The sequence below is a fragment of the Sarcophilus harrisii genome, chromosome 6, assembly GCF_902635505.1.
Source record: "Sarcophilus harrisii chromosome 6, mSarHar1.11, whole genome shotgun sequence".
NCBI classification, from domain to species: domain Eukaryota; kingdom Metazoa; phylum Chordata; class Mammalia; order Dasyuromorphia; family Dasyuridae; genus Sarcophilus; species Sarcophilus harrisii.
The window spans coordinates 186,607,044-186,629,826 of record NC_045431.1 but is presented as its reverse complement, the minus strand read 5'-3'; the positions used below and the strand labels follow the sequence as shown (position 1 = coordinate 186,629,826).

General features: G+C 33.2%; 1 protein-coding gene across 6 annotated transcripts in view; it reads left to right on the top strand.

Annotated features, from left to right (window-relative positions):
* The window catches only part of FAM193A (family with sequence similarity 193 member A), a 194,035-nt gene that overhangs the window by 126,177 nt on the left and 45,075 nt on the right, over positions 1-22,783 (top strand). For 5 of the 6 annotated variants that reach the window (XM_031943759.1, XM_031943758.1, XM_031943756.1 and 2 more), the window contains 5 exons: positions 12,289-12,413; positions 16,727-16,874; positions 19,591-19,668; positions 21,958-22,070; positions 22,228-22,470. In XM_031943759.1, coding sequence (XP_031799619.1) covers positions 12,289-12,413; positions 16,727-16,874; positions 19,591-19,668; positions 21,958-22,070; positions 22,228-22,470 — 707 coding nt within the window. The remainder of the gene's footprint in view (positions 1-12,288; positions 12,414-16,726; positions 16,875-19,590; positions 19,669-21,957; positions 22,071-22,227; positions 22,471-22,783) is intronic. The other variant, XM_031943757.1, reaches the window with a different exon arrangement.

Genomic DNA, 22,783 nt, shown 5'->3' with positions numbered 1-22,783 from the left:
AAAGATCACTTTCTTCAAGTGAATTTAAAATAACATGAATCAAATAATGGGGTTGTGAATTCTTAAAGTTCCCTTAGAAAATAGTTCAATTTATTGTATAGTTTACATTGTAAGAAGTAAGTCAAAGCACTGGAACTGAGCTGAATTTGATCCTTTCACAGATACTTTTTTGCCACCCAGTAGTACTTTTCCTCATTTCCTTTCACTCTCTTTTATTTCAAATATCGTAAACACCTCCAAATGTCAAACTGCTTACATGAACCAGCAATATCTATAAAGGAGTTTTGGGAGGCATTGTTAAAGCTGGGGAAAATACTACAACTAACTTTTTTTTTTATTTCCCTAAAAGTACTTCTTTTCTTTTGTTAATTCACTACATAGAGGTTGGACTTTTAATTTTCTGGACTCACAGCAGAGAATTATTTCTAACTGAACAGTTGTTAAAACCAAACCTCATGATATATATGGTTAAATGGATCATTATTTATTTCATCTGACTGGATTTTATTCTGATGTTTAATATCATCTGTTAAAAGTTAATTTGAAAATATCTGTTACCTTTCATATCTTCTGATGCCATAATGGTTTTGAAAAAATTCCCTTTGATGGCTTTTTAAGATCCTTCTTTCTGTCAATCTCTGATGCTATGAATATCCTACCTGAAAAATTAAGGTTTTTTCTACATAAGAAAATGAAAAAATTAATACATAATAAATTGATCTTTGTCTTCCTTGGGAGAATTTGTAATTTTTTTTCATTATGGACCCCTTTGATATTCTCAAATTTTTATTTTTAAATGAATAAAGGAAATTAATTACTTTGAAAAACAGTTATCAAAAAAATTTTTTTTAAGTTCTCAGACCTCAGGTTTAAAAAGTTGTGCTCCATCTTCCTCTGTATCTCTTCTTAATTATCACATTGTGTCATGAGCATCACTTCTAGTCTCTTTGAAAACAACTTACAAAATGGGGATAATGAAGATATGACAGATAAATATGATTATCCTTATTTCATAGATGCAAAACATGATACACTGAAAAGAATAGTGAATTTTGACTCAAGACCCTGGATTCAAATCCTGACTCAACCACCTTTATGATATATATCTATAAAATGATGCCACTGAACTGGACTGATTTTAAGTTTGCTTCTAGTGCTAAAAGTTTCTAATTCTATGATCTGTTATTTTTTTCAAAGTTCTCTGCAGTAAACACAATCTTCTGGTGTGTGTGGGGGGGGGGGGGGGGGGGGGGGGGGGGGGGGGGGAGACTTTTTATCATTCTCCTGAATGCACAAAATGGTTTTGTTATTTTAGTTTAGTATTTTATTTTCTCTCAATTATATGTAAAAACAAGTATCAGCTTTTTTTTTAAAAATGAGATCTAAACTTTCTCTCTTCCCACCCCTCTCATTGAGAAGGCAATCCATTTTATATACATCATACATATGTAATCATGCAAAACATCTCTATATTAGCCATGTTGGGGGGGGGGGGACATAGACCAAAATAAAAACCCAAGAAAAATAGAAAAATTTTTTAAATTTATGCTTTGATATTCATCCAAGGATAGCATTTTCCATCATATATCCTTCAGAGATGTCTTAGATTGTCTTATTGTTGAGAATAGCTAAGTCATTCACAGTTGATCATCTTAGAGTATTGTTGCTATTATATTCAGTATTTTCCTGATTCTACTCATTTCACTTTAGCACCTTCATTTTTAAGAAATCACCTTCAAAGCCTGTCTCTTAGACTGAAGCACAATTAATTACCCTTTACTTCACAATTTACTCAGACCATATCTCCCATAATTGTGTCTGATAACATTCATTTAATTTCTTCTTCCTTCTTTAAACTTATTTTCTGATAAAGCATTCTCAAATGCCTAGCTTCGCTACCTTCAGTTTCATTCAGCAAACCTTTATAAAATATAAGTATATTAGGCTTTGTGAAAAACGAAAAATGAACAACTCCCCAATCTCTTTATTGTAGAGCTGCAATCTACTAGATGGCATATGAAGTACTAGAAGTATGCCTTTTTTTGGCAAGGGTTATTAAGAACAAAAACTCCCTCTGATCATGTAGATACACATACCCTACTCTACATTCTCTTCTCAGAGTTTAGCCTGCGGGACTGAGAAGATAGTGACTTGCCTAGGGCTACATAGATAGTATTTGTCAGTGTAGAATTCAACCCAGATCTTTCTAACTTAATGAGCCAGGTTCCCCTCCACTACTCTTTACTTCCATAAAGTGGACTAGGAAAAAAACAGTAGGAAATCTGGAAATGGTTTATAGGAAATAGTAACTGAAATGAGTTGAGAAGAGAATTTCTACAAACAAGAATGTATTCCTAGTATGGAAAACAGTCTGTGCACAACTGCATAGAGATAGAGGGAAGCAAAAGGAGATTGTTGTAAGGAATTGTATATCACTAGGCTGAAGAATTAAGTGGGAGCCAGTTGTGAAAAGCGTTAAATGCCTTGCCAAAGAGATCTTTTATCCCTTTGACAGGAAGGAGCAACTGAAGATTTTAGATCTATGGAGTGGTATAATTGGTTTCAAGTTTAATAAAAAAAAATATTGTGGTAACTATATGAAGAAAGATTAGAAAAGCACCAGTCCCATTAGTCTAGATAAGATTTTGAAAACAACATTTATTCTAGGTCAGAAGATAGTTGCTCAGAAGCTACTTCTCTTACTACTTATGTGACCTTGGGCAAGTTATCTGACTGGGGGTTCATTTTCGTTATTTTTACAGTAAGGTGTCAAACTAGTTGGCCTTTGAAATCACTTGTGGAACTAGATCTATTAGGCTGTGAGATTGGGTCATGGTAAATGGAATTACATGGAAATGATGGATGTAAGAGATGTTTTTGAGGCAAAACCAATAAGATTCAGCACCTTACTGCTCATGGGAGCTGAAAAAGAAGAAAAAGTCAAATATGTTTCAAGCGTAGCTAAAGTTGAAAAGAGTAACTGATTAGTGGGAGAAGACTGAATGCATTTTTGGAATTTGAATTTAGGGACTGGCAAAAAATTTGGGTGACGTTCAGTAAGCAATTAGAAATACTGGAAAATAATGCAGCGGAGAAATGGGAGGAGTGGGAACACTATATAAACACCTACTCATCCTGTAAAAGGTTCCCGAAGAGAAAATGTAGAAATAAAAGAGAATAGGGTCAGTTACAGAGGCCTAAGAAATAATACCCATTTTCCAGGTGAGGAAAAAGAAAATCCAGGAAAGGAGAAAGTGTAGAATCATTAGAGAAGTAGGAATGAACCAGCTCCTATAGTACAGTAGAAAAGGTTGCTACATTTAGAGTCAAAAAATCTGGATTTGAATCTTAATTCTGTCACTGTGATGTGTTACATTGGTCAAATCTGTTTCCAGGGCTAGGTCTCACAGAGGGTTAAAGTTTGCAAAGCACTTTTCTGTGTGTTATCTCATTTGACCTTTACAACTCTATGAGCTTGGCACTATTACTATCTCCAACTTATAGATGAGGTTGGTAGTGGTTAAATGAAATTTCCTAGGATCCCACAGCTAATGTTTCATTCAGTATTTGAACTTGGTTTTAATTGGCTCCCAAATCCAATACTCCATCCAGTGTACTGTCTAGCTGCCTAACTGCCTACCATATAGCATCTATACAGCACCTTGATACTTACAAAACATTATGCAAATCTTATCTGCTTGGATCACCTTAACAGTCCTGAGATGGGCCCTGTTAGCTCCATTTGATAGAAGAGGAAGCCAGGTTTGAGAGAAGCTTCCTTAAGATCACACAGTCAGGAAGAATTGAAGCAGGATTCAAATATACATCCTTCCATGTCCACTATACTCCCCAACAACTCACTAGGTGAGCTTTTGCAGTCTTTTTACCACTTCTCTTATGATCCTTTCATCTGGGTTCCAGATGCTACAGGTAGAAGGAACATTGGGATGTGGAGATTATGGTCAGTAGTGTAAAACATTGTAAAGATGTTAAGAGAGTTGAAAAATGAGAAGAGACTTCTAGAGGGTTTAGCAGTTTAGATGTCATTAGTGACTTGACAGGAGGTAGTGACTAAAGTAGAGAGAACTGAAGAGTAGTAAGAAAGTTGGAACAGATTTTTCTGTGTAACAATTTAGCAACAAAGTCTAGGAGAGAAAGGACAATAGTTTGAGTTGGGAAAAGATCAAGGAAAGGTTTTTGGTTTTCTTGTTTGGAAGATATGAAAGACCTGGGCATGTTTGTAGATAGAAAGAAGGGCCTAGCAATTTAGCCTTTGTTTGAAGTGAGAAATCTTTTTCTTACATCAAGCCCAAATTTATTTCTTTTTAAATTTCTTAAGTCAACCATTTCTTTACTCCATTGTTTCTATGTTCCTAATTTATAATATATTAATTAATTAAAGTTTGAATAAATGTTAATTTATAAATACTATCTTGTCTGATATTTTCCAATTAGATTGTACAGTCTTCAAGGGCCAGAAATTTGCTTCCTATTTCTGTTTGAAATCAAGGATATGGTATTTTTGTAATGTAAAGAGAATGTACCTCAGAATGTACCTCAGCAGATCTTGGTGTAATAATTTTGATGTGTAACACACTAATCAACTCCCTGTGTTGCAATTTATATCATATTCAGTTCTACAAAGATTTGATTGTTTGGGTATGGTGTGGTGTGGTGTCTTTTTTCTCAGAATATTAACACTTACTAATGCAAGATAATTTTAAAGCTATTAGTTGCTAGTGAGAATTTAAGTATTAAGGAAAGTTAATTCATAGAAGAAAACTTAATCCATTCCAATTCCAATATTTTGGAATTTATTATGACTTAAAAAGAAGTAAACTTAAACATTATTATAGTTACATATTATTTTCCTCAGTGTTTTCATACATGATTTCATTTGAACTTTTTGATAGTATAAAAAAGTGTGGAGGAAGGATTCATTTAAGCTTAAGAGAACCAAGTAGTGTTCAAACTTTGAAAAGGTAGTTTAGGAGTATCCACTTATTTATTTGTTTGTTTTTACTGGGGTAGTTGGGGTTAAGTGACTTGCCCAGGGTCACGCAACTAGAAAATGTTAAGTATCTAGGACCAGATTTGAACTCAGGTTCTTATTTCAGGATTGGTGCTCTTTCCACTGTGCCACCTAGCTGCCCTTAACCATTTATTTATAATTGACATACTCATTATACATCATTGTTCTATATTGTTAAAGTAGATGCCCTTAAAGTCTATTATTATGCAAGTATTTGGCTAGTCTACTTCCAGTTAGTATTTCTACTTGACAGTACCTACACCTAAGGAGTTTTTGGTCACAAATTAGATTAGGATGCAGTGGCAGAGTAGATGATTATGATTATGTATCTTCTGTAATGTTCTTTCTCCTGAGAAAAAATCATATTTTTCTCTGATGAAGAGTCATTTGGCAGTGACAAAAACTTTAATGGTGAAATTTAGGATTTTGAAGGAAGGGAAAGGAGTTTGGAAGGAGTCTATATTCCTCGGTTGAGCAGCTTCATGGACAAAAGTTTGAAAACTGGATAGAACTGAAAAGAGTTCTAGATATGGGAAATAAATGGGCTGACAATCCTCTCAGCAGAATAATGTAGATTGGAAAAAAAAAAAGGTAAAGACATAAATATGAGTTATTATATATATATATATATATATATATATATATTCCAACCTATATCTGCTAAAGAATATCCAAAAACATCCTGCTTATGTTTAACTCACAAGTGAAAGGGAATTCTCCAACTGCTCAAAAAGTTCATTGCATTTGTGGATTATTAATTATTTGTTTTCCTTCTGTTAAGTCTTAATTGCCTCTTTTCAACCTCTATTACTGACATTCTTGTTTAAGGACTAAGCAAAGCAAATCTAATCTCTCATCTGCTTGACAGTCCTTATTTGGAGACAGCTACCATGTCCCCTTTAAGTTTTCTTTTCTCCCCCTTAAACATTTCCTTTTTTTTTTTCTTCTTCTCATATGGAATGGTCTCAAGGCCATTCACCATCCTGGTTACCTGATTAGTTTATCCTGGTAACTGAGATGTTATTGTACTATTTCAAGAAAAATAAGAGTTAGGGAAGATTTGAGAGAGAAGAAAATTAGTTCAATTTTGACAGAGAGTTTGATATCCTCTTGATACCTTAAAATAATAATCTTAGAGGGTAGGTCTGAAGCTGTTAGACCTCTAGTGACTCGACTCCCTGTTGCCTCTCAGATAAAATATAAATTTCTCTTTGGTATTTAAAACTATTTGTAACCTGATCTCAACCTAAGTTTCTAATCTTGTTTATATTATTCCCCCTTTCCAACTCTGTGATCCAGATAAATGGCCTTTTTTTTTTTTTTTTTAATCTTATGCATGACACCATCTCACATCTCCCTTTGAATTGGCTTTCCCTCACATCAGAAGTGCACTCTCCTAATCTCTACCTCTTAAGTTAAGATAGATTCTTTATCTCCTTCTAGACTCACTAGTTCAAATACCACCTTCTACATGAAGCCTTTCCTGATCCTTCTTGATATTACAGTTCTCTGCCCAAATTACTGTGTATTTATTCCATGTTGACCTTATGTAAGTCTCAAAAGAGAGAATACAAGCTTCTTGAGAACCGGGACTGTTTGATTTTTGTCTTTATATTCAGGGAACCTAGCACAGGGCCTGACACAAATTAAATGCTTAGTAATTGATTCTTTCTCAGCTTAAGCTGCCATTCAAGGCCTTCCATAATTTTGACTATACCGTCTTCCTGAACTTATGTCACAAAAATCCACTTAGCCTACCTTATAGCCATCCTCATCTACTTAGAAGTTCCCTAAATTTGTTGTACATTTTCCTTACTTTTTTAATATCACTCTGACTGCCTTGATTGCTTCTTCTCCCCACTTTTTTCCCCTTTTAAATCCTACCCATCCTTCAAAGTCCTCTTCAGATGGTAGCACTAGCAACATCATTCTTTCCCTGATAACCGCTCGCCAGATATAATTTCTTTCATGATTTGTAGTATTTCCTCTGACTCTTCATACATTCTGTCTTGTGTTATTGTATTGCTGTGTGTGTGTGTGTGTGTGTGTGTGTGTGTCTTCCTTAGCTTTTTCCCTATTACAAGTCCCTTAAGGTCGTTTTGTTTTTTTGTTTTGTTTTGTTTTGGGTTTTTTTGGTTTGTTTGTTTTACTTTACTGTTTTTCCTACAGTACCTAGCATTTTCCCACAATGTCAGTACTCTTTTCACTGTTTTTTCCCCCACCGAATTTTGAGTTGGAAATGATGTTATTGGTCATATAACTCAATTCATACTCATTCTATAGATATATAATGATGTCTTTAATCTGTATAACATTCTTTTTAGTGCTTCAGGCAACATATTTAGAAGCTGGAAGGGACCATAAAAATCATCTTGTTCAACTCCCTTCTAGAACTTAAATGATTTGCTCATGGTCATCCAACTAATAAGTAGCAGAACTAGGATTTGAAACCAAATCGTCTCACTCAAGCTTGTTTTTTCCCATGAAATCATTGCCTCCTAAGTAAAGGTCTTTGAATTCAAGATCTTTATAATCTGGTAAAAATTAAATTACTCTAATTAGAAATATTGAAAGCAATTATATTTAAATGAAAAAAATTGGTTTTCTAGTAGAGTATTGAATGTATGGTTAGGAAATTGATATACAAGTACTTGTTGAATTAAAAATACTATTTTTACCTAACTTGGATTTCCTCATATTTCATTTCAATGCCATATTTCGTATACGCTGAATGTTGTGATTTTATATGGTCATGGAGTCATCTCTGCTATTGCAACATTTTCTTCAAAATTAACTATAGAAGGTAATAAAAGCTCACATGTTCTCAGGTCTTATTTTAATGATGTTAAAAGTAATTTTTAATTAAAACATTAAAACATGGGTGATTAAACCTGATTTTTAGTTATTTTTCTTCTTAAACATTTTGTATGCATTTCTGTAGTTTCCAGTGTTAACTATTTTCTGTTGAGAAATGACCAAACAGGTTTTATCCCAGATCCTGTCCTTCCTTTCAACGAATGTGTTTGAAGGAAACTTATTTTCTCAATTATAGGTAAATGATATTGGCTATTACCAAAAGTGTTGAGATTAGCTTAATGCTGTGAAATCTTTATCCTCTATGGTGAATAAATAGTAGTATTTCTAGATCCAGTGATAAATCTTAAGAATTTTTCTTGTAGTGTTCCTCTTTTTCCCTCTTTTTATCAAAAGGTAGTACATTGATGAAATAACCTGGTGTTGCTCTGTGAAAACTCTGACAATCTAAGATTTTGTCCTCATATATGAAATTAGACTTTTATTTTCTTAGGCTGCTATGTTGAAATAGTAGTTAAAATCCAAAGGCATTCTGCTGGCCAATTTTCTGCTTAGTTTTTTTGGTTTTAAAGTCCTACATTTGATGTAACTATTAATTGGTAGAAGTGTACAGAGATATTGTTGGAATTTTTATTGTTTTTTTGTTTGTTGTTTTTACTACAACTGAAGCAAGGGAAAGTGGTGTCACAAGGAACTTGTGGACAGCTTGCATTGATTGAATAAATAGAATGGACCTCTTTATCTTCTAAGGGATAGACTTTGAAAGAGTATATCATCTTGTAACTTTTATAAATTTCAGTGCAAGGCTTCTTGTATAGGGCATAGTTTATAATTTTAGGGGGGAAAGTCTTAGACCTCCAACCATTTTTTCTTGGTGAAGTTGTGACTGATTTTCCTTCCTTTCAAAGGAGTCCAGCTATTTGGAGAGGTTCAAGAACAAGCATTAAGACTTTTTGCCCCTGTGCAGGTGAAGAGACACCAAACCAAGATCAGCATGGAGAGACTATGGTCAGTACAGAAAGCTCCTGTTAAAAACTTAGCCCAAACCAAACATATTCCTAGTCTTTCCTTTAGGCAGTGCAGGAAATGAATTCCTTTGATATATAGCTTCAAGAGATTGCTATCTAAAAGTTAGGTTTTCACAGCTCTTTAGAGACAAAAGCCATTTTAAGAAATTACCAAAAGTTACTTTAGATCATGTTGCCATAGTAAATTGGTAGTATTTTACTTTTTTTTTTTAATTTTTGAGTTTGTGGTCTAATAAATTTAGACTGCAAATAATTTGATAATGAGTTAATAATTTAGTTAGATACCATAAGTAAATCTAGCAGAGATCTTATGGCCATATGTTTGTGTTTCCTAAAGGACTGTTTATCTAGTCAAGGACTTGAATAATAAGTTTACTCTTAGAATTTCATTTTGTGTTTTTTTTTAAAGAGTAGTCAAAATAATGCAGTTTAGATTATACATTATAAGTTACTTATCTTTGTATTCTTTAACTTCAATTCATTCCTGAAAACAAAGATAGCTTTTTTTTTTTTTAAATGTTCTCAGTTTTATATTAGTACCATTTCTTATTCAAACTCTTATTACTTTCAAGGGGGCAGTTTGCTTTGTTTGATTAAATTGTTAGTAAAGGCCAAAGTCTTCCCTTAGATGATTACATTAATTTGTAATTCATGTAACTATTGCTATTTAGTCATTGTAGCAGGACAATCATTGTTCTAGAAGCTGGCTTCTTTAGTTTTAGCTAGAAAAAGAATTGAAGCTGCAACATTCTTGATTCATCTTTCCCTTAGCACTGACAGTGCTATCTGCAGTTTGAATAACTTCCATAGCTGTGTCAGGATGAAGCTTGTTCCATCTGTTGAACTTAGCATCTTAGAATCTAAAGCCCTTGTACTTGATGGCAGCCTACCAAGATACCCAAGTCTAATCTTGCTTGATGATCAATCTACGTGGACTTGCCATCTACTCATGAAATATGGAAGGAATATCCCTTGATGTCATACATTTTCATCATTATCTACAAATGAAAAGTTCAAAAAGTTGTTGTGGCAACAACTGAACATCTTATTTATCTTTTAATTAGAATACAATTTACTAGACATCCTAGCATTGTTTCTTATACTGTCTTGTTAGTAATTAGCTTCCTCAGTGATTGATTGTATAACTTCAGTCTTTGATATTCTACAATGGACATGAATTTTGCAGCATGCTATATATAGGGAACATAAACCTTATTATTCAGTGACTTTACCAGAGCTACTTTTCTCCTACTGATATCGATACTCACTTCTTCCTGATTTTGGCAGTAGCTACTTAAAAGAGACCAGAATAACTTCAGGTACTTAATAAAATGCTAAAACTTTTTAAAGAAATGTTTTGTACTACATGTAATAATCTTCTTTGCCAATCTTATAGAAAGCAGAAATGGCTGAGATGCATTTCTTCTATTTGATTTACCCAGTCATGCAAGGGCAGCAGAAAATTAGTTTTAAAGTTTTGCTGGAATACATCCTCAATATATTTCATACCTAAAGGTGAGGATAATCAAGAAATTGATTTAACTTCACAAAATGGCAGGATTTTGGATTTTTTAGGCAATACTTCAACAAAGACTTTTGATATATCTGCTTTCCCATGACAGTGGAATTACATTAATTTCCTAGGAAATGAAATTCTTAGTTTTCTAGCAAACTGTTTCATCAGTGATTGGAGCTCTGCTTTTGCTCGACCTGTTTCCTGACTTCTAAGTTTTCTCCTTGAAGAAATGAAATTAAATTTACTTTAACTCCAAATTTAATCTGCCATATTTTTAAATGTAATTTTAATGAATCTTGTGGGTTTTCTATATGCTGTTTCTTGAAAAAGGTTTCTCAGAATCGAAGTATATTCAAGATTGAATTTCTTATAGAAGACATCAGCAGGTTATAGTTGGTTAAAATAAAGTGCTGATAAAGTCAAGATTGCCATACCTGCAAAGACCTGGTGAAGGACTATATAAATAAATAGTTTTAAGATATGCTCTACTGATAACATATCAGTAAAACAATTTTATATTTTTTTGCACATTATTATAATCATAACAATATATAACTTTTTCAGTGGTATCATCTTCAGGACTAACTACCTTATTTGTGGAAATATGGGTCTCTCTTCTTTTGCTGCCAGTCTTTTAGTCCAGTTTTTTTTTTGTTTGTTTTGTTTTGTTTTTTATTTAAAAAACACCTTTGTGAGATAGTGAAAACACACAGTGAAACTAGAGGCAGAAGAACATGTTGAAAATTATTAACAAATTAAGATTTTCTGTGGATTTCTTTTTCACACCAACTTTCCTATTCTTTATTAGCAGAGGTTATGAAAAATGATGGCATGTTTCCCAACTGAATTTTCCATCAATTTGCAGTGTGTATTTGTAAAGGGTGGGACTTGATGAAAATATCACATTTTGCTTCTGTCATTCATGTTTAGTCATACTCATTGAAATTCAAGGTAATGGCAAAGAAGCCCCAGAGTGTAGTTATTCCACCAGCATCCCAGCCATACTTGTTTCAATAAAATTTGGTTAGTAGAAATGTGAAAAGATTAGATGATAGAGAACTTAAACAGTTTTCCATTGGTAATCGGTGGTTGAAGAAGCCTATGTAGAAACAACAATAGGCAACCTTGTCAGTTTCTAAAACTGTTCACTGTTGAGCAAGGAATAATATATAATAGGATAGCATAATTTGAACAAATTCATATTTATAATTCAGAAGCACAGCTTCATATAGGACTAGCTGTTTATAAAAAGAACATCCAAATCTTTAGGAAGATAATAAGTATTATAGTTTTATGTATCAATAATTTCTGCTACTGAAACAATACTATTAGTTGCTTGATCTTAAAATGCAAGAGGCTGTGAAGGTATCATTGCCTGTGATGATCATGACTTGACTGAAAGATCATTCAAGGGGTTCAGTTAAGAAATAGAATACAGTCTTTTGAGGAAGGAGAACTTCGTTAGTAGAAAAGTAGCTTTGATCTATCAGGTTAGTAGTTATTACAGAGAAGAAATTCTAAAGTAGTCTCCAAAACTTAATAAAGTAAATTCTTTATATTCTAGTATTTTAAAAGCTTAAAATATTTACATTTTAACTATGGGACTTTTTTGAATGTACTATAGGAGATAATCTTTAATACGTTACTAGTAATTTGTTACTTTCAATATGTTTTTAAAATCACTTAGAAGTTTTAGTATGTTAGATATTTCAAAGATATATTGCATAGTTCACTTTTAGATAGCTGACAGTTAATTCTCACACATCCAAGTATAAATTAATGTAAAATGGGCAAGCAGATATTCCCTTATTTTTGACATCTAGTTATTTTGATATTTCTTCACCTATTGAGTGTATTTTGTATGTGCTTGTATGTGTTTTTTTTTTTTTTTTAACTAGGAGAATGAGCATTTGAAAAAATTCCAGGTGACATGGGAACTGCACAATAAGCACCTGTTTGAAAATTTGGTCTTTTCTGAACCACTTCTACAGAACAGCTTGCCGACACTGCTTTCACAGCTCAGGTATTTGTTTAACATGTATTAAGAAATTAATATTTGGTAACAATAGTATTCTTTATTTACTTTTGTACAATACTGTCAGAAGAACTCTTAGGAAAAAGGAATGTTTCATTTTAGTACATTATTGTTGAATGACATTTTTGAACCCCTTTCCCAATTCAATGATTTTTTTTTTTTAACCTCTTTTTCCTGAAATCTTTTTTGGCCTTAAATCTCTTCTAAGTAAGATGAGGTTGGACTAGACCTTTTAAGTCCCTTCAAACTGTGAGTTCTAACATATCTATCCAGTCTTTATTTCTCATTGTACCAAATCCTACCTTTTATTGAGATTTTTGTCCCTTTTCTTCCCCTTCACTGTCACCATTTCTCACTCCTCGTACACATACAGAAACAAGCATATATTTGTTTGCATATTTCTATGTAACATTAACTTCCTAAAAAATGAAATCCAGGAAAATTGGGGGAGGAAAAAGAGATTGAAATAAACAGTGAAGAAATAATAGTTTACTTTCTATTCAGTCCATTCTGACATTGTATCATTTCTTTCATTCTACCCCCTCTTCACTTTCTATATCTTCTCTCTTTCTTCTTCTCTTCTCCCACAGTATTTATTATGTCATGTGAAGTGTTGAGATTTGGAATTGAATAACCTGATTAGGAATCCCATGTAATATTACAGAAATAAAATAAAATGAGCCAGAAATATTTTTGAAAGAGGAATGAAAATAATGAAGGTTCTAAAATACATTTTGAGTTTTTTCTGAATCTTGACTTTTTGGGGGTTCATCTTATTTGACATTTATTAAATTGCTAAGAAAAAATAATTAAAAACAAAGTCATTTTCATGGAAGAACACAAATTAGTCTGGTGAGAAAGTCACATACCTATTTGGTGAGCTCTGTAATAAGGACAAGTCAAGATAATTCAGTGGTCCAATTCATGGTCCCTGAAAGATATTCATCTTACATTTGTTCACATTGCCCAAAATAGGCAAAAGTACACTGTTTATAAAGTATATCATAAAATTTTCCCTGTTGGGAATAAGTAAACTTCATCTTAGCGTGACCCATGTTTAAGTGATTTTCTAATTAACTTCACAGATGAACTTTTCATGTATAAGAATTTCCATAACTTGCATATGTAAAAACTTTTTTAAAAAATTATGCAAGCTTTGCTTCTTGAAGTATGTGTATTGTTTGTGTTTGCTTTGCCTCTATGATATTGATCATATTAATAAAACTTCCAGTATTCATTTATTTTTCTTGTCCTTTATTTTTAAAATATGCCAGTAAGAATGAGAAAGTTATTGCCATGTCAACGTTGTAAATTTATAATAAACATGCAGATCTAAAGAAATTATTATTTCCAGTCTACTGTGAGAAATTCTAGCTTATATATACACTTTTGCACAGAAGATATACTGTTTATTTGCCAGATTCTGTCTCATATTAGAATAATTAAAATTAAGGTATAAAATTTTTTTCTTAAAACATTGATGTTTTTCATTGGTCCTTTCAGTAATTAATGCTCTTATTGCTGAGATGGAATGCTCATTTTGTTTTCCTCTCTGGATTCCAGTGAAACTTTGTCTTGGAAAATATCTTAAACCTAATTATTGGGTGCTGGTTAACCCAGAATGAGACAACAGCAGCACTGGGAAACACCCCCCTGCTTTTCTCCCAGTGTGATCACATCTTTGATCTTCTATATTTCATAACTTAGAAAAGGAGATTAAATCTGCTATCTTGCAGGGGTAGGAAGCGGATATCAGTGAGTATGGGCTGCAAAGCTAGTATTTTCCTTTGATATTTCAGTTTTTCAGATTGTTAGTGAGTTTAGAAGTAAAACTGTAGAAATTCGATTCAGAATTGCCATGCAAATAAATAACAGAAAACTGAGAAAGCAAAGATTATTATAAAATATCTATCTATTGTTCTGGCAAAACCTATTTAATCTATGAATTGTGATTAGAGAAGGTATTTATATTCTTCGGTATTGTCATCAGTGTTTGAGTCAAACTGAGACCTATTAAAGACCTTGGTTTAAAAAGGCCAAGGTCTCCCATTGCATCCAGGGCTGTCATCCTGATCTCTAGTGAGTCAGGTGACCTTGCACAGCCCTCCCTTGCCTAAATCCAATTCACTTGCATGTCATGGCATCACCTCTCTGACGTCATGGTCCTTTTGCAGAACCAAGGACAAACAACAATGATTTGTTTGATACTTATTTCTATGTTAGACAATTTGTAGAATTTAAAGAAAATATGAGTTCAGTACTGAAAGTAATTCTTTATTCTTCAAGTCCTTCATCTTGCAAATAGATTTGGTTTAGAATTGGTCATATATGAACAACCCTGAAGTTTTAAGGTGAATGATGTTGATGCTTTTCACAGAGCCTCTTCAGTGTTTCTCTTTGCCTCTTTATTTTTCTTTTATCATTTTATCTGCCTTTAATTAGATATTTTTCACTTCTCTCCCTGCGGTGAAATCTGTACTCAGAAACTTGAGAATCAATTAATCTTTTGCAAATTCTATTTTTTTTTTTTTTTTTACATTATAATCATGATTCTCTCAAGTATTCATCTAGGTTTCAAGAGAATTGGAAAAGGTTCCATAGATACAGTTTTTCTTTTATTTTGTCAGCTTCACACATCCTTACAAGGCCATATATTATGAAAAGAATTCTGAGATTGAAACTACAGGAGCTAGGTTGGAGTCTTTGCTCTGCCAGTTGGTTAGTTCCATGACCTTCATCAAGACACTTAATTTCTCCCTGTTCCTCCATTTCTTCATATGTGAAGGAAGGCAAGCAAAGAGCCTATAAAGGTCCCTTCAGATTCTTGGTCTGTAATCTCAGTCTTTGTCCACTCCAGTTGTAGGCATAGTTCATCCAAACTATTAAACCACAGTAAATGTTTAAAAATGGTCACTTCTGCTTGAGAGTTATGTATTGTCATTTACATTATTCTCTTCCTTTAGGTTTTCCACATTTAGATCTTCATGTTATACTGTGCCAGAAATTGTGCAAAACATGGGGAAGGCATAGACCCTGTACTGGAAGGTTTTATACTTCCAATAATAATAATAATATTATTATAATTGACATTTCTGTAATTATACAAAGTTTGCAAAGTATTTGAGCTGTAGAACAAACTAACAAAGGAGATGCTATAGATAATATTTTCCCCACTTTAAAGATGAGAAAGCTGAGACTAAGATCTCAGTGACTCACCTATAATGACTCAGCTACCATTAGTGTTGAGAGCTGAAACCAGGTCTTTCTGACTCTCTAGTCTAGAACCCTCTCCACTTACCATGCTGCCTCTCATATGCAGCTCTTCAAAAGGCCCAAAATAAATAGAATTTAATTGAAATTATTCTTCATTAAAGAAAAAGAAATTATGCTTCATAGTATTAATCCTCATCCATAGTCATGATAATAACGCAAATTTCTATAACTTCCAAACCACTAAACTGCCAGTTTTTATATTATCCATTTTCCATATAAGAAAACTAAAAGAAAGAAAAGGATATGAGTCCTTTAGCTTCTTCTCTTAACCTTTGTCAGTGCATAGTACAGGTATCAAAGAGGAAAAGCTATGCATATACCTAAAATTTAGAAAACACAATTATCTTTTAGTAGCATTTCCTTATATAGGAAAGAGATGGAAGTATATTGTCCTATTAAAATTGCTAATGTTTTTATTTCTTTTTGTTTTTCTTTTTTTCTTTATAGCTTTTAAACTAGTTATATTTTTTAACTTTTTTTTCCTTTTTCTTTATTTTTACTGGAGATTATAAATTTGCGTTTCTTTTAATTTAGGAACATGAAAACTATTTCTGTATAATAAGCTGAACAGATAAATTAAGTTGATTTTTACTTATGGCTCTTGATTGATTCAAGTGTGTGTTTGACCTCCATATCCAGATTGGGTCAAATGGATCTTAATAGGAAACAGTTCCTTTCTCTTGAACTTAGTGACTAAAACTGAACTTTATCATTCTGCAAGATTTTAAGAAGTAATATGAATACCTTATTTCTCCTCTACTAAATTTGTAATCTGATGTATCATGTTATGAAGGTATTTCTAGCTTCTGAGAGACTATGATGATGTAAACCTATTATGTCCTTGTAAACTGGAAAGATTTTTAGCTAATCTTGAAAAGGTTCATCACAAGATTGGCCATGGCAACTCTTAAAAATCCACATATCCTTGAAATCTTCTCTTTGATTTAATTCTTTTTTCTTTAAATTGTTTGGTTAGTTATATCCACCATTTGTTTCAGTTTCACACTAAATGATTTTTTATCTTTCAGGCTTGGAATAACTTCACATGATTCCTGTAGTGAAGATATGTACAGTACCTTATTACAAAGGTATCAGCACTTAGAAGAAGAGATGGGTCAAGTTGCCGAAGAATGGCTTGAATGTCAAAAAAGAATAGATGACTATGTAGATGAACAGGTAAGAATTTTATAAGCAGTCATCTGCTTGATAGTATCTGTATATCCAGATGTTTTTAATATATATGGTTGTATCTTAGTGTATTATATGTATAAATAGTCATGAATAGGTCAGACTTTATATATGTTTGTCCATATATATTCACACATCTAAAATGAATAGCCATCACAGAAAATTCAGAGTGGCAACCCTTTTCCTTTTGATGTGTAGAATTAAAGAGAACTAATGCTGAGTGAAGCAGAAGAAACATCAGGAAGGGAAGCCAACTCTTAGCATGGAAATTTAATCTTTCTTGGCTACTTTGATGGCCTATTTTTAATGGTATTAATCTCACATCTCATCTGGGTACCTATGTATCTATATGCATCTGTGATTTATATCATTATTACAATTTGGATAGATGGATGGATGGATAGATTTCACTGAAATGCCCTGTAGTACTATAGTGCTGTGTTAACATAAATATACATAATATGTAAATTACAATTGCATTCTTAGTGCAAAAGATAAAAGGGGATAAGTCGGGGAGTATTTGGGTAAGCATAAATGGTGGCAGGTCTCTGATGTCTTCATGGACAGCTAGATGACATATGAAGCATAGTCTTTGACTAGCTGGGTTCAATGGATTCAGTTAACTTCACAATGTCTATCATATATGCCTCTTTTCTTTTCTGAGACTGCCACCACCCTGGAACAGGCCCTCATCATTTCACCCAAATTACTTCAGTACCCTAATGGTTGGTCTTCCTAATACACCAGTCTATCCTCAATGAACATTCTCTATTCAGATGCCAAAAGTGATTTTCCTAAAGCACAGGTCTGATCATGTCATCCTATCCCCAATTTAGGAAATTTCAGTGGCTCCCTATTACCTCCAGAAGCAAATATACAGTCCTCTGGCATTCAAAAGTCTCCATAACTCCTTTCCACTTCCTTTTTTAGTCTTTTTATACCTTAACCTCCATGTATTGAAATTTAGTGACATTGGGTTTTGAGTTTTTTTAGCTGTTACTTATATACTACAGTGCCATCTCCCAATTCTGGACATTTTCACTGACTGCCCTTCCATGTTTTGTATTCTCTCTCTGTCTCCTCATCTCTTCTACTTGCCTTGTCTGGCTTCTTTCAGATCCTTCTAAAATCTTACTTTCTACAGAAAGCCTTTATTTCTCTTAATTTTAGTACTTTCCTCTTTGTTAATTATCTCCAGTTTATCCTCATTGTAGGTTGTATATATGTTTCCTTGTTGGCTCACTCATTAGTCTGTTAACTTCTTCAGTATAGGGACTGACTTTTACCTTTCTTTGTATCCCTAGTGCTTAGAGCATTGCCAACATAGAGTACATGTTTCATAAATGTTTAGTGACTGATTGACTATTGAAATGAATTTCTATTCATCCATCTACCAGAAAAGTTAATTAAGGATGAAATAAAGACCCCAAATTGAATGATTTAACCAGGATTAGAAAAGTAAGTAAGTTAGTTAGTTAGTTAGTTAGTTTAAGGGCTCTGGGTACTGCCCATCCAATTTTATGGAAATGAGTGTGGGCCTGACTCTGATGTAGGATCTGGTGTCCTGGGAGACAGCTGGGTAACGCATAGGACCTGAAGGCTGCCTTGATTGGGATGGGGTGGAGGGAGGAAGGGGAGAGTATTCCTTTTTTAATATATGTTTTCTTCCATCTAAGTACTGCTTTCATAGATTTCATACCCATCACAAAGTAGTAAACAATTTACATGAGTTACTTGGATTTAAACATTTTAACCTGTGTGATGATCAGTCTCTCTGTATCTAACTAGGTTGATTCTCATGGAAGAGATATAGCCTGTCATCAAGCATATTGGTAGCTTTTCCAGCTTGATGCCAGAGCACCAAACTCACTTTCACACTGTGATGAGGAAAGAAAGGGAACTCTGGTGAAGTCAGAGAATCCAGGTTTAAATGTACTGCTATTTATTACCCACGTGACCCAAGGCAAGTCACTTAACCTCTTTGAGACTCATTTATCTTCATTTGTAAAGTGAGTGGGTTGGATTCAGTGACTGCTGAGTCTTGGCACTGCAATGTCGTTCTCTAATTTCTCTAGCCTTTGAGGGATGGACTGGAATCACAGAGCAGGTTTTACCTCATTCACATACAATTAAATAGTTAATTACAGTCATTAGCCATTTCAAGTGTCATATACATTAAAGTAATTTAGTAATTTAGCTGGTTTTATTTATTTATTTTTAAGGTTTTGCCTAAAAGTTAAACCAAGGAATTCATCCCTACATATAGAGCCTTTTCCAAATAAGATATTAAATTTGTGATACTGTGGCAAGAGCACTAGCTTTGGAATCAGATGCCCTGAATTTAAGTTCCATCTCAGTATTTACTACTTGTCTTTGCTTAATCTCTCTATATCCTTGTTTCCTCATCTGTAAGTAAGGAGGCTAGATGAGACTGCCTCTAAGGTTTCTTTCAGCTGTAGAACTAGGATTATGCTTTGTTTTTTTATATATACATGTGTATTTTGCCATGTAAAAAAAGTATTTGTGAAGATTTTAAATGATTTAAAGAAAACAGAAAAATGTGGAATTGAAATGCTGAATAATATATTTTTGCCATTGTAGTTTTGGTGTCTATAGATCATGTACATCATTTGAAGATCTAGGCAGCCTAGAAATGACTCTGTACTAAATATAGATAGTAATTTTCATGTGTTCTGTTACTTAGATGGCAATGAAAACCAAACAGCGCATGTTAAAAGAAGACTGGGAATTTTTTAAACAAAGACGGTTTATTGAAGAACAGGTACGATTGTTTAACTAATGAGGAAAATTTAGGTTGACAGAGTAATTTACTTACTAAGCACATTACTGTCCAAAATATGGACAATGGCTTACCATGGCTTACTGCTTTTCTGAGCCCTTAATTCGAAGTATAAAGATTTAGAGCTTTTAAGAACAATAAAAATTATCTAGTCCAGTTTTCTCACTTTTATTTATCCCTTGTTGAGGAGAGGAGTAATATTAACTGATAAATAGTTCTTCAAAGTGTTCTAACTTTAGAATTAATATATCTAAAGTTCATGGTTTGAATTTCTAATATCTTTTTAATACTATACTGCAAGTTCACCATGATACTATCTTAAGCGATCATGATTTGAAGTGACCTTATGATTGAGGTCCGTATAGTACTTTAGTAGTTAAAACACTTTAAGTGACTAAAGATACTTTGTACTGATTCATACAGTCGCAAAAAAAATTTAATGAGTTTTCACTATGTAATTCTCTTTCCTGTGCTTAACTTCATACAAAAATTGTTTCAGAAGTTTTTTAATTGAGGAAATGATTGTAAATGGCTTGGAATTATCCTGTATTAAGAAGTGGCACAAATTGGGAAAATTAATTTATTTTTAATACTTATAATCAGTCTGACAACTAGAATTTATAAACAATTGACAAGATTATAACTTTTTCAACAGGTAAATGTAGATTTCAGTGTAAATGTAGATTAAATATAGATGAACAGGCAATTCTTAGGAGGGGGAATACCCCCATAAATTTCCAATAAACCAAATGAAAAAAATGTTAAATAATTCAAGAAATGCACTTTAAAACAATGCCAGATTTCTCCTTTAATAGTCATCAGATAGATAGACATATAGAAAGAGACAAAATATTCACTTACTGGTGGCATAAACAGGTGTGTCATATTCTTATGGTGGAGCTGTATGTGATGACCGCGTATTTTAAAATCAGCCAGAGTCAGGAATTCAGGTTAAGGGAAAATCTTCAATCTTTATTCTTTGTGGAGGTGAAGGAGGATTGCGATAGCAATGTGAGCAGCTGCGACAGGAACCAGCCAGCAGTCTCTTTCCGCCTCTCTCTTTGCCCCTCTGCCTTCACCCACCAAAATCGTCATTTCCTATACAATACATCAGGACTTACACAAAGAGTGGGGGGGGGGGGGGGCATTCTTTCTCCAAGCATATATATTAATAGAGTATGATCCAATTACTATTTAGCCTCACGTGCTTGGGACCTCAGTGCATCAACTCGAGCTTCAGCCCATTACAATTGTAAGTTGCTTCAGCCTTTTTGTCAGTCAGTAAATCACTGAACATTTAGGAAAATATATTATGTTCCAGACCTTGGGCTATGTACCAGTGATATAAAGAAGGGTAAAAAATTGCCTCTGCTCTTAAGCACCTAACAGCATAATGAAGAAAACTATATTCAAACTACTATATACAAATAAGATTATATACATCATAAGTTGGGAGATCGGATACAGTCCCAGAAAGAAAATATTAAGATCAAAGAGGACTAGGAAAGAATTCTTGTACAAAGTAAGATTTAAAGGAAGCCAAAAGGCAGAGATGAGGAAGGAGAGAGCTTAATGGCCAAGAGATAGTCATTGAAAATTTAAGAGAGAGTGTATTTCACTTAGGAACAAGGAGGGTAATGTCTTTGGATCTCAGAATGTATGAAGGGAGAAAAGGATATAAGAAGACTAGAAAAGGGTAGGAGAATAGGTTATAAAGGCTTTGAATGTCAGAATGTTATATATTTGATTCTGGAGGTGATAGGGAATTACTGAAATTTATTGAATGGAGTTGAGAGTTGGGGGTGGTCATAATATGATCAGATCTGTACTTTAGGAAAATCATTTTGACAAATTGCTAGCGGATGGAGGACTTGTGGACCTTTTTAACCCTGTGACTGGCTATACTTGAAAAAAGTTTATTAATGGGAGAAACTACACAACAATGTTCCCAGGAGTTGCCTTGGTGATAACAAGAATAAACAGACCAAATAGATATCTATCCTTTAGGCAATGGCTAAACACTTTATGAATAATAGGTGGTTGGTGTAAGATTTATTTCATTTAGGTAGGAAATTCCCTAGAAGTATTATGGTCCATAGGATAAAGTATCGGCTTCTGAAATATGACACATTCCACATGATGTCTGGTATCACACATGAACCATATATGATAGTTTGAGAAAAGGCTATTTGTGTCATCATTTACATTTTGAATTGTATTTGTTTGGAAATGCATTGTAAAATTAAACTGTTCTTTTATTATTTGCTTTAGCTAAATAATAAGAAAGCACTAGCAGGAGAGAACAATTTCACAGATACAATGAGGCATATGTTGTCATCACGTCTGAGCATGCCTGATTGTCCCAACTGTAATTACAGGAGAAGGTGAGATTATTATATCAATAGGTATATTTTAGAGAACTTTTAATTAGAGAATATTTAATCTTTATGTTACCAAACAGAAAACTTATATTGGCTCTTTAAAATAAAAAGTTTGATTTTATGTTGAATATCTTTATAATTGTCCTTAATTCTTAATTAGATGTACTTGTGATGACTGCAGCCTTTCACATATTCTTACATGTGGCATCATGGATTCACCAATCACTGATGACATCCACATTAACCAACTACCACTACAAGTTGATTCTACTCCTGACTATCTTTCTGAGATGCGTCCACCTAGTATGTCATCAGCAAGCTCAGGGTCAGGTTCCAGCTCTCCTATTACAATTCAGCAACATCCCAGACTCATCCTCACAGACAATGGCTCTGCCCCAAATTTGTAAGTCTTAATTTGGGGGAGGGGGGAGGCAGGAGAGAAGGGGTGGCAGGAGGAGAAAGTATCAAAAGTTTAGTAATAAAATATGTATACATATAAAGTTTAAAAAAGTTGTCTAAAAAAGATCTTAATTTTTCTGAAAAGCAGCTTTTAAAAGATTTCAAAATATATAGTTTAAACTTTTAAGGTTTCTATTAAGTGAAATAAAAACTGGTGGTCAGTTAAAGAAAAACTAATTACTACATTGAGAATTGCTTATAAAGTTGGAGTTTTATATATAATTTGGTAGAAGCAAGTTTTTCAACATTATTTTAGT